General features: G+C 40.1%; 1 protein-coding gene across 1 annotated transcript in view; it reads right to left on the bottom strand.

Annotated features, from left to right (window-relative positions):
- The window catches only part of MCTP2 (multiple C2 and transmembrane domain containing 2), a 251,663-nt gene that overhangs the window by 145,434 nt on the left and 93,279 nt on the right, over positions 1-12,950 (bottom strand). Inside the window, exons 5-7 of the mRNA XM_060003640.1 lie at positions 2,347-2,489; positions 1,533-1,609; positions 931-1,042 (exon numbers count right to left, since the gene is read on the bottom strand). Coding sequence (XP_059859623.1) covers positions 931-1,042; positions 1,533-1,609; positions 2,347-2,489 — 332 coding nt within the window. The remainder of the gene's footprint in view (positions 1-930; positions 1,043-1,532; positions 1,610-2,346; positions 2,490-12,950) is intronic.

Below are 12,950 nucleotides of genomic sequence, written 5' to 3'. Positions count from 1 at the left end.
GTAATGTCAAAATGAAGAATATTCTCCACACTGACCCCACTGACTCAATTCAAGAGGTATTATTGGAGGCCTACTTTATAAACAGGCTTCAGATTTTCATACCAGATTCTAAACATGCTGAAATTTTAACACATCTTAGTCCTTTTTCAAGTAGCTGTTTTTAATTGGCTTTTTAAATGCCTTTCAAATAAATGACAATCCAAGATGCTTTCATTCTCATTTTCATTCTTGGAATTTTAAGGTATAATACCAGAATATAAAATAAGATTATGGTTTGTATTCACATACTTGCTCCTAAAAAGAGTCCCCATCATACTGTCACAAAATCCAATGCTTTTTGATGTTACAGACATCTTTAATAGGTAATGCATTAACTAGAAATTACCGTGTAACAGACTAGACAATATTAAATGTGTGTCTTCCCAGAAGAACTCTCAATAGAAAATTTGGTAGCTAAAAGAAAAAGGAAGATGAAACGGAAATGCCGCAAATGTATACTTGATTACCTTAGTAATGTACAACACAATGACTAAACCCTGGGAACAGCTTTTCATAACTAAATAATGCCTAAGTCATCTAGTACCTAAGAAAACAGTAAATGGAAACCTTAACCTTTAGAAAAAGCATATTTTGTATGATCTGTGACAAGCAAACCACAAGCAGCAAAAACACTTAATAACAGCAATAGTATTATTGCTACAATATTAGTAATGTTTACATCCCTAGCCAAAATAGAGATCATTCCTTACTGGATTTCTTTCCAGGTTTCCAAAAGAAAGGGTGTACATTATCACAGATAGGTACTTTAAGTCTCTATACAGTTTTTCCCCCTACCCAAATAAATACAAAAATGTCAGCCATCTGGCAACCCAATTATCAAAGAAAAGTTGCAATGGAGAATTTTAAAAAGAACAAAAGGGTCACACTCACGTGTCTCTTGAAATCACACTGTTTTACTACTAGGCTCAAATTTAATACAATCACTCCCATGTCATCTTCTAAACTGTTTGGATCTTCCAATTTTAAAATATGTTCAGTCGTCCTATAAGCAAAAAGCAACAAGTGATGGTAGCACTTATTGGTAGTACTTTATAGCCTTAGAATACATCAGGAGCTTATGATAAAAAATCTCCTACCCCTGAACAGGGGTGAGACACAAGTTAAAAAAAGCACCAGATTCAGTGAAAATAAACCAACCATCTTCAGGGGTAGAGAAACTGTTTGGCATTGCCTAATTCAACAGTTGGTCAACTGATTCTTCTCCCCTACTGCCCAAAGAAAATGTAAATACTTGTTTTAATTTTAAGGTAAGTAGGTTAATGAACACGAAAGTACAAAATTCAATACACCTTTTAGGTTATGTTACAGAAGATGTAATATCTGACCAATATATATTTGGGAGCTAAAAAGCGAAAATTATAGAAAAACTCACATTTTAAAGCACTCTTTCATTTATTCTGATTTTGTCATTTGATTATCTTGAGTTCCCTCTAAAATTCACTAATAACAACTAGATGGTAAAATTACAATACCTGTTAAGCTCAAGATCACTCAGAACGACAAATGCAGAACCCATGAAATCAGATGTAGTTAAATCTCGATCATACACCTACAAAGAAGAAGGGGACCAGTAACACACATTAATGTGGCAAACCAACTGAGTATATCAAAGTATGGATAAATGCAATAGGCTGGGAATTTTGAATTCAGTCTTCTAGATCTAAAAATAATTTGCACAGTATAAAGAAGAATTTAACCAAGCTGATGGGGAGAACAAAATTATTCAAACCTGTGCATTTTGCTTACTATGGCCAAAATAACAGAAAATACTTTTAAGGCAGTATTCATATGCGTTAAGATACTATGCACAATGGACCACTCTCTGTAGTTTAAATGGTCTCTCATTAAAATTTAGTATTTTCCGCAGTGAGCAAATCTGCCAATTAAATAGAAATTTGCTAAATATTCTATAGCAATCCCATCCTGCACTCAACTCATGCAGTTTTAACCCAGATGTTAGAGCAATTGATGCTTACAACCGGTAGCTTAAAGCTCTCTGAGAAAGGCTTTAGTACTTGTCACCACTGCACTGGCAGTAATATTTCTTCCACATTCAGTAAGTTTAAATACAATCAATGGAGATATTATTTTCACTCTGCTAGATCTGAGAGTAACATACAGTTTGACCAAGGGTATAAAGAATCCCTTCCATACTTATATTTTTAAGCCAGTGCTTAGGAATGATACAAGAATGAATTTGGGGAAGTTGACTTTTAAGAGGGCGAAGATGGCTGAGAAATAAATGTTTTTAATAAAAGAGCAGATTTGAAAGTCATCTGGGATTACCTTCACACGCAGCTTTTGATCAAGGCTTTGTATTGGCAATAAGACTACTTCGTCCCAAACTGGGTTCAAGTTCTTATATATGACTTTACTTTTGTACAGAGTCTTCCCATTCAGCTTAAATTTCACATAGGGATCACTCGTGCCTTTAAATGAAAAAGAGAGCAAGACAGGTTTTTAAAATATACATAAAAAGCCTAGGATCTCCATTAAATAAAGATTCTTTCCACGCTCTCCAGGCTCAAAGCACTTCACTGAGCACACCCAGAACAAATGTCTCCCTGCACAGAGACTGAAGGCCCCAGAGGTGGAGAGGGGAGAGAAGTGAAACAATCTGGGGTAAATGACTGATTCTTCTTTGCCTTTCCTGGTAGAATATAAATGGGCTCCTTGAGCTTTCTCTGTTTGGTTTCATCGTGGGTATGTCATCACTCTCCTACCCACAAAAAATTCAAGAAATAAAATCCACCAGCACCAGCCAAGCATCTCAGGAGTCCTGGGGAGAAGCCCACTCCTCCTAAGAATGGCAGTGAGTCAGTGAAAATGGAAAGAAACCATTTTCAAACATTTGGCCAGATGGCTGACTCAACAGAACCCTGTACTTTATAATATAATCATAATAAATCAATCAATCCCTGGAACCACCGACTCAGAAGCCCGGGGACCCGGACCCCAGAACCAGGGGTGTAGAGATTAAACTGACAAAGTTGCCATTCTTCGCCCCACCCTCCGCACCTGCGGTAAAGCAGAGAACATTGTCTCCCCCTGGAGAGCTGAACGCCCCTCAACAAGGCCCTCCGACCCGCTGGTCTCGGGCCAACACCCTTGACCTGCTGCCTCTTCCCGGGAAGCTTTGAAAAGGAAAGAATAATGTCCCGCTATAGCCACTATGTCCAAAGCAGAAAGAAGGGCCGATGATGGACCCTTCCCCCCATTTTTCAGATCAGTTGAGGAAAAAAACATGCCCACAAACATAATACCAGGCTTAATGTGTTGTGCAAGTGTTCCATCATACTCGGGACACAGAACAGAGACTGGGACATGCTTGCACATTACTACCTAGTGAAGGATGAATAAAAGAGGCACAAATAAATGAATAATCCACGAGGGCATGAATGAAGGCTAGCCGATAACGCTACAAAGAAAGGAAAAAAATCTAATTGGGGGAGGTATGCTGGTATAATTCATCGTGAACCAGACTCTGAATAAGTGCTCAAAGACCAACAGTCTGTTTTGTTCACTGACACATTCCAGGTGCCTTGGACAATGCCCAACAGAGACCTCCACAGATTTACTGACATGAGTTCTTGATATTAAAGTCAAGCCAATGTAGTCTAAGAATATTACATCAAAAATTAATTAGGCTACTCTGTCACAAACACTTCCAACTCGTTAATACCCACCATGAATTATTTCAATCATTTTTTTTTTCAGCTCTTTCTGAGGTTTCTGCAGGACGGAAAACTCCTGAACATGAATGCAATTCTTATACTAACTATTCTAACTGAGAGTCACATCCCTTGGGGGCAAGATAATACACATTGGCTAAAAGTCTTAACAGAATAACCAAGGTATCATTTGGATAATTCAGCCATTCCAGCATGGCAAGGCTGCTAACTTTAAAACAAAGAAATCAAGTTACAAATATACACATATACATATTCGACACTCACGTTGTAAGTTTGGCAACAAAGGGGCAGAAACCCAGCAGTCTTTACTTTAAACCTGGACACACACGTACTCGCACACGCTTAAGCAGCAATTCTGAGCAGGATAGTAAAAATGAAGGCATTCCCAGCCATTCAGTGGAATAGTCACTAGTGAGTCAGTAATCTGTCCACACCCCCCTCTTTGAGAGTACAAGAGAACACCTGCGGCAAGTCAGATTTTAACAGTCATTCTGATATATATAGATAAAAAAAAAAAAAGTGGGGGGAAAACTCTAATAAAAAGAGGCCTTTAATTAAATGAAATTGCCACTCTGGGATCAGGCCTTCATGCTTGTCAGCGTGCTCTCAAAATAAACATCTCAAAACCGGGCCTCGGTGGTGTCACTTTCTCACAGGCAAAGCATACTGGGTAATCCCCAGGCATCTTGACAGCTACATAATGTTCAAACTGTTTCACGGGTGAATGGCAGCAGTTGCGTGAAAGAAAATATTAATGTCTGGAATTAATAGAAAAAGGGACCGGGGTTTACAAAGCCAAACAAGGAACCAGGGTGTCAAGTGAGTACAGCGTTAATTGTTAGGGAAAATTTGAGAAGGGGGGGCAGGGGGCACGTAGTGATTTTTTCTCTCTGAGCCTAAGTGCCTCACTGTCAGGCAAGTGACATCTTAACTAGGCAGGTTCTGAAAAGGGGTCGCGGCTCAGGAATGCAATGCCCAGATTATACAAATGATGAGATGACACCTGAATGGGTGGACTTTAACCTTTTTTTCACAGGGCGCTTCATAAACAATGAGGCTCCTTGGAATAAAGAGGTAGTGTGGGGCTTCCCTGGTGGCGCAGTGGTTGAGAGTCCGCCTGCGGATGCAGGGGACACGGGTTCGTGCCCCGGTCCGGGAAGATCCCACATGCCGCGGAGCAGCTGGGCCCGTGAGCCATGGCCACTGAGCCTGCGCGTCCGGAGCCTGTGCTCCACAACGGGAGAGGCCACAACAGTGAGAGGCCCGCGTACCACAAAAAAAAAAAAAGAGGTAGTGTGGAACTTTGGGAGGAGAATGAAACTAGGAGGCCAGAGACGGTGCCTCTCTCCTGGGGTCGCCACCCGTCCTGCCATGTGGACTCAACAGAGTCACGGAGCCTCAAATTTAGAATATGTAGCCATCACACATCCAGAGCCGGAGCTTCCTGCTCCCGTGCAAAAGGTACTGTGGTTCTGGGTGTGCTGAGACAGACTGACAGCCACGCACTGGTCCTCCAGAAATGCTGTGCCAGTTCACACTCCCGACAACGCGGGACAGTCCTTATTTCTGCACAGATGCTATGGATGGTCATGCCTCCCTTGACCCTGTACCTGTCAGGCCTGCTAACATCACTCACATGCCACAAACACAGGTTGCCTCAGAGCATGGCTCAGTGTTACTGAGTACTAAGGGGGACGGCAAAGGAAGATCCACCCCAGAGCCTTTTCTTCTGTACCTGGCGGGCAGCAGGCAGATGGTATATATAACCCAAGGTCCAAGAGGTAAGTGTCAAAATAGAATAGAACTTGGGGGGTATGCTAGTTCACAGGCGGGAAAGGTTAGCTCCAGCTGGGGTATCCGTGGAGGCTGAAATAAAGGAGATGGGAATTGAAACATGGGCGGATCTGGCCAAGCAGAAAAGGACTGAGGCCATGTGGGCTGGAGGAACCGGCACTGAAAGGGGAAAGAGGCCAAAATGACTAGATCTGTGCGGTGCCAAGCAAGCATTTCAATTCATCCAGAAATTAAGGGGATAAAATGTATAATGAGAAAGTTAAAAACCCCGGTTTTGAGTCAGACTGAAGTGCCTTAAAAGTCACAAAATAAGGAATTAAGTTTTTGTTCTGTAAGAAATATAGTTTTGGTTTTCTTGTTCTCTTTTTTTAATTTTTTTAACAAGTGTAATACATGCTCATGATTCTGAAAGGTATGAAATGAAAACTCTCCACCCTCTTAATCTTTCCTCATTCCCATTCCTCATATGCACCAGTTTCTTGAGTGTCTTACAGGAAAAAATACAAGAATTGTTCTTAACTCGAATGTAATCATAATAAATGCACTGGACTCTGTGCTTTCACAACTAAAGTACCTTGAAGCTCTGTTCACATCAGCAATACAGATTCACCAGTTTTTTTTTTCCTTTTATCAACTGCATACATTTTCATTGTGTTCTTGTATCTTAATTTATGTAACTAGTTACCAAATAATAAACATTTACATCACTTCCAATTTTTTTTTTTTTTTACTAGCACAAACAATACTACAACAAGCATCTTTGTATGACTATCTCTGAGTTCATATGTGATTATATATATTCAAAAAGAATAGCAGGGCTTCCCTGGTGGCGCAGTGGTTGGGGGTCCGCCTGCCAGTGCAGGGGACATGAGTTCAGGCGCTGGTCAGGGGAGATTCCACATGCCGCGGAGTGGCTGGACCCGTGTGCCATGGCTGCTGAGACTGCTCTCTAGAGCCCGCGAGCCACAGCTGCTGAAGCCCATGCCCCTGGAGCCTGTGCTCCGCAGCGAGAGAGGCCACCGCGATGAGAGGCCCGCGTACCGTGGTGGGGGTTGGCCCCCTCTCGCCGTGGCTGGAGAGGGCCCACCTCGCCGTGGCTGGAGAGGGCCCACACAGGGGCGGAGACCCAATACAGCCAAAAATAAATAAATAAAATAAATAAATTTATTTAAAAAAGAAAACTGCAAGGGCAAATGAATGTGTCTTTTCTGGTTCTGACAGCCATTGTCAAATTGTTCTTCCAAAGTCTGTCAAAATTTACACTTCCACCAAGAATATACGTTTTGTATTTTTTTCTTCACATGCTCACCAATATCTGATGTCATAAACCTTTACTTTGAAAAAACGGCAGGTAAAAAAAATAGTATCTCCATTTTTCTCTATCATTAACATTTAGAGTAAAGCTTAGGAGTTTTCATATTTTAGTGACCTACATTTGTCTTTCTTTGTCACGGAAATTCTCACTGATATAATTCACCCATTTTTCTATGGGCTCGAGGTTTTGTCTTTTGCTTATGGATTTGAATGAGCCCTTAATTATGGAAAGCAGCCATTGGCTGTAAATCTTGTCATACTTTGTTTAGACTTACCTTACTTCTTGCAATAAGTTATTTCCATTTTTATTTAGGCAAATTTACCAGTTTTATTTATGGCACTGTCGTTTAACATTCTGCTTAGAAGAATTTTTCTCACTAAAGGATTTTCAGTTAGTTCAGCCATGTTTCTTTCCACTGATTTTGCAGCTTTTCGTTTTTTACACTTAACTCTTTGGTCCATCTGGAATTATTTTAGTGTGAGAGGGAAGGAAATTCAGGTTTACTTATGAGTAGGAGAGTAAAGTGATCAGAGCCACGCTTCAGAAATATACATCTGGCAGCAGCTTATAATTTAGAAGGAAGAAGAAAAAGGCTAAAGCGAAGAAACCTGGTAGTTGAGATAACACAGCACCGGGGAGTTGAGGAGATAGCTATACCCAAATTATAAGAAGCACCGATCCAGGGTTTCACAAAGCATGATCCATGGAACACTCATTCCTCGAGGTGCTCCATGGACTGAAAGGGTTATGTCATCAAAACCACTGGGAGAAGCTGTTTACTCTTTCCTTACTTGGAACTTCCCTATGTAGAGTAAAATATTAAACACTGCTAAGAACTGTATTAATGACAAACGAGCAATAATAAAAACAGCCTAAAACTTTTCTACTCTGTATTTCATAAAATTATTTAAATATAGAAAACATTTTACTTGGGCACCTATGAACGTAATATTAAACTCCTCCAAATCAAAGCTCTGGAAGGTGAGATGCATGCCCAGAGTTGCCTGATATGCATGGTAGGTGGATTATATGAAGATATGATAAATGAATAAACTTTGAAGTAAGATGGGCATGGTGGATTAAACTCCCAGACCTTCCTTTCAGTAACTGTATAACCTTAGGCATCGTAATTTCCTCAAGCCTTACCATCTTCACCTGTAGATGGAAAAATGCCAGCTTTGTAGAATTATCTTGAGAACTGAATGAACCACTATACTTCGGTAACAAGAGGCTCCAAACATTTACATAGTATGTGCTTCTATTTATAGTATTACCACTCAATTAATTTAAAAGGGGAGAGTGTGTAACAATGTATGCAGTACTAATTAAATATTCATTTACATTATTTTAGCTGTCCAAGTAACATGCACTGATAATTTGTCTCTATATGTCCCTTCTAAAGGTGTGATGTTTATAACCCCTTCTGTCTTCAAAAGTCGAACAGAAAATTCCTTATGTTATATACTTCTCACAGGGATCCCATGTGGTTTGGGAAAATTTCATGAAACAATCTGAGCTGTCTTGGAAGGAATGGGCCGTTTAAAATCTGAAAGTCACTAAGTATTCATGAGTACTAGCTACTGCCCCACCTACAGTCCTAAGGGGATTCATTAGGATTTCAGAGAACTTTGCAGGTATAATCTTATGAAAATAACAGGCAGCTCAATAAGAAGGACACATAACTCAAGTTTATCATCAGGAGAGAGTCATCAAGAACCATCATATTTGAAGATTCTGTTCTCTTGGCATTCGATTTATCAACCCAAGGGGCTATTACCGGATTGAGCGTGTTATGGAAAAGATGGGCAGTATTAACAGGTGAAGTGGTTGAATAGAACAGATAAAATCACATGGACTGGCTCAAGAACTAGCCCAATATGCAAATAAGATACATCTGTAATGAAACTCCAATTACCAACACCTTCTCTTTGCTTTTTCTAGTATAACAGCTCATGGCCATGGTAGTAGAAAAAGCAGAAAGTCAAGATTAATTAAAAAAAAAAAGAAAGAAAGAAAGAAAGAAAGAAAGAAAGAAAGAAAGAAAGAAAGAAAGAAAGAAAGAAAGAAAGAAAGATAGAAAATTACCACCATCTAGAAAAGCTTACTATCTTGGTATGCACCGAGACTTTACACATACACACTTTCCACAAAAAGGAATCAGACCCCATATTGTATTCTTTTACCTGCCTTCTTCAGTCAATAACACATCTGTCCCCTTCCATGCCCGTAAGTATATTTCTATAAATCAGTTTAATGGCCATTTATGTATCTATTTGTGTGTGTGTGTGTGTATATATATATATATATATGTATACATATATATATATACACACACACACACATATGCATTATATCATATAGTTTATGTACTATATCATATAGGTTTTTAAAACTAGCATTCCTAATTTAAACTAAAAATCCAATGCATTGAATGCGAAAGTTGTATTTGTAGACAAAACCTAGTTATTTGTCACCAGCAAAGCTCATTCGCCAAGTTAAAAACTTCAGCCATATAGCGTCTCCAAAAGAAACGTGGTCTTAAGCTAGAAAAGTTTCCTAATTAAATGCATTTCTCGGAGTTGTTGTTTGTTTATGAAAGGAAATGATCTCCATAATTTTACACAAAGTTCACATTTTGTAATACCTGAGAACTTTTCTCAGGGGATATTAAGAGTTCAGTTTCAAGTCAATAATTATTTACTAAGTCTTTAGGGAAACTGAGATACACATAGATGAATTCATTCTGCATAAAAAGTATTTGAACACATATGAAAAGCATAAATTTGACTTTTTTCCTATCCTCTGGCTTAAGAGTAATAAGATTCATTATATTTATACACATATCTTCAGACTCTTTGCAATATATATACCTATTTGGAATGTTTCTTCTTGCCAGAAAAAGAAGTAAATCTGAGTTGTTTTCATATGGGATCCATAAGTTCTGACTTTCTCCAAGGGTGGCTAAATAAGAGCCAGACGTGATTTCAGAAAACAAGCGAGTGATGATTTTTCAACAGCTGCTGCTGCCCTCTAGCAGTTACACTGAGATTTCCAGAGCAAGCCATGTCCAATTGCAGCTTTCTTAACAGACCCCTTCAGAAACCATAATGGGCCTTATGGAAACTCAAGGGCATTTTTCCTCAGTCCAATGGGACAGGAGAAACAACTTTCCCTTTATAGAGCACAGTCTACTTTACTTAAGAGAGCAGGAGATTCAAGTCTAGCAGAATTCCAAGCCAGGCTTTATCCACTACAATTAAATGAAGGGAACATGCACATTCCCCTTCTCCTGCACATGGTGGCTACATGCTTCTGTTTTTTTGGTACCAGCCTCAGAAGAACAGTTTCCTCCCAGACCATCTAAAGGCCTTGCTGGCCACCTTCTGTCACTTAGCACACCCTGGTTGAACCACTCCTGAACTTTTCTCCCAGTGAGATTGACTCCCCTCCTCTTGGGGAGCCCACCATGGACAACAGTTCAGCGGCACCTTGGACAAGGCTTGCCCGTGGCTGGACCCTGTGATGTAGTGTACCAAATTCACCAAAATCCTTTTTTTTTTTTTTTTTTTTTTTGCAGTACGCGGGCCTCTCACTGTTGTGGCCTCTCCCATTGTGGAGCACAGGCTCCGGACGCGCAGGCTCAGCAGCCATGGCTCACAGGCCCAGCTGCTCCACGGCATGTGGGATCCTCCTAGACCGGGGCACGAACCCGTGTCCCCTGCATCGGCAGGCGGACTCTCAACCACTGCGCCACAAGGGAAGCCCGAAATCCATTTTTTTGAAAGATCATCCAGTGGCCAACTTACAGTGAGATTGAGGATCTGAATTTACCAATTTTACCAAAACTTGCTTATTTTAACTATTTATAAAGTTTTACCAAAACTGTTTATTTTGACTATTTTAAAGTTTGTATAGAATAAACAAGGGGAATTAAGAGAGCTGTGGAGAGTGAGGTCCTCATGGGGCCTTCAGATTCTCCCCCTGTACCATGCTCCCCCCAAAACTTCCTTCACCCCACCCACCCCACCCCAAGACTTCCCTACCTGCCCTACTCTCTGCCTGCTCACCACCTCTGTTCCCCCTAATATTCTTTTTCTGTCTTTAGTCATCCCCTTTGTGGGATCTTCAACTTAAGCCAGGCCATGTCCATTCCTTTCTATCATTTTCTTTGGCCTGAGACAAATTAAATATTATTTAAGATGCTGTTCTGGCTTTGTCTTCAGGGCCGATTAACTAATATGACCCAGAGACCTTCCAAAGTTGTTTTTTTGTTTGTTTGTTTTGTTTGTTTGTTTGTTTGGGGGGTACACAGGCCTCTCACTGTTGTGGCCTCTCCCGTTGCGGAGCACAGGCTCCGGACGCGCAGGCTCAGCGGCCATGGCTCATGGGCCCAGCTGCTCTGCGGCACGTGGGATCCTCCCGGACCGGGGCACGAATCCGCGTCCCCTGCATGGGCAGGCGGACTCTCAACCACTGCGCCACCAGGGAAGCCCCAAAGTTGTTTTTAAAAGTTCTCATCCAATAATGTTATACACTTAATTTTCTAAATAGATGAATGAAAAACATTGTCAATATACTGATGGATTCAGTAAATGGGCCATTTGGTGAGTAACTGAACAAACTGGCTTTTGTTGAAGTGGTCACTAAGAAGAGATGCCTGCACCCCTATTCTTGATGAGGTGATCAGAAGTACACAGGGGTGTAAACTCGGCTCCCCATCCCTGTTGCGGGACCTTGGCAGGCTACCAAAACCCACCAAGTGGAGGAAATCCAACTGCTACCTGGGTTTCAGGATGGGTGTTTGCATCTTTAAAGTTTCAAGTTTGCTAATGAATGAGCATGTTTCTGAATAAGCTGACCAGATGTGTATTCGTTGCTCCCACACAAGCACACCAATGATCGAGCGCCATCTGGTGCTCAGAGTAGGTACTCCAGTGCGAAGCAAAGCCCCAATTTTTGCAAAATAAAAAGTATTGACTGTGACCCTTCAGTACAGTACAACTGTGATGTGGTGCTGGCACTGGAACAAAACAACACATCCATAGGAATCAAAGAGAAATCTAAAATGCAGACCCTCATATGGACTGCATTTTAATACCCAATTGAAAAGTGGCCATCAAATCATTAGGGAAAGGAAAATGTAGTCCTAGTTAATTAAATACCCATTTGGCAAAAAGTAAAACTAAGTTCCGACTCTGGGCCAAGAAATCAAAATAAACTTGATACAGATCAAAGAGATTAATGAAAAAAATGTAAAACCAGACAGAAAAGAATATAGGTTAATGCATCTCTCTCAAGAGAGAAAAGGCCTTTCAAGGTACAAAAGCATAGGATGCAAGGAAGAAAGGAAACTCTCCAGAATAAAACTGTAAGACTGGAAAAGAGGTTTGCAACAAAAACTTTATAAACAAAATTAAAAGGCAAATGACAACGTAGCAAAATATACATGAACATATCCAGGAACCAGGAGAATAAGCCACAGAGGTGGATGGAGTTGGCTGTGTACAAAAGAGAAGCAAATATCTCTTAACCAAATATATCTCAGGTCCAAATTTCTCTGCATAAATTAAAACAAGACCAAGACGATACTTCTTCTTTATCAAAATTGACATAGATAATCTACACACAGTGGAGTTGAGAAACGGGAAGTGGAACACTCATATGCTCCTGGTGGGTGAGCAAAATAGAGGTGTTTCTCAAGAGTGAACTGGCAATTCTGTTAAGTAGAATCTTGAGATGTCAGATCATGTGACAGAAAACATCCAATTCACTGCAATAAATGACTTGCAAAGAAATGAAGTTTGACACACAGATGTAGGTACAAGAATGTTTTCTGTAGCATTATTACTAGTAATTAAAATCTGGAATGATAACCTAAACTGGCACATTAATTAAACAAAGAAAGGCGTACTACTGCTTTTAATTTCTTCTCAAAATAGAACTTTTATAATACAGAAAAAATATATATGTGAAGCAAAATTAGCAAATCATCAAGTAATTTGAAGTCAGATCCTATTTTACTTTAGAACTCAGTATTTTTTAAAAAATCAGATCAGTGTAGTACATTCAGTAAAAAATTTCAATAAGTA

The sequence above is a fragment of the Delphinus delphis genome, chromosome 2 (genome assembly GCF_949987515.2).
Source record: "Delphinus delphis chromosome 2, mDelDel1.2, whole genome shotgun sequence".
Classification (NCBI taxonomy): Eukaryota; Metazoa; Chordata; class Mammalia; order Artiodactyla; family Delphinidae; genus Delphinus; species Delphinus delphis.
The sequence above is the reverse complement of the archived record's forward strand: the minus strand, read 5'-3'. Positions and strand labels throughout refer to the sequence as shown.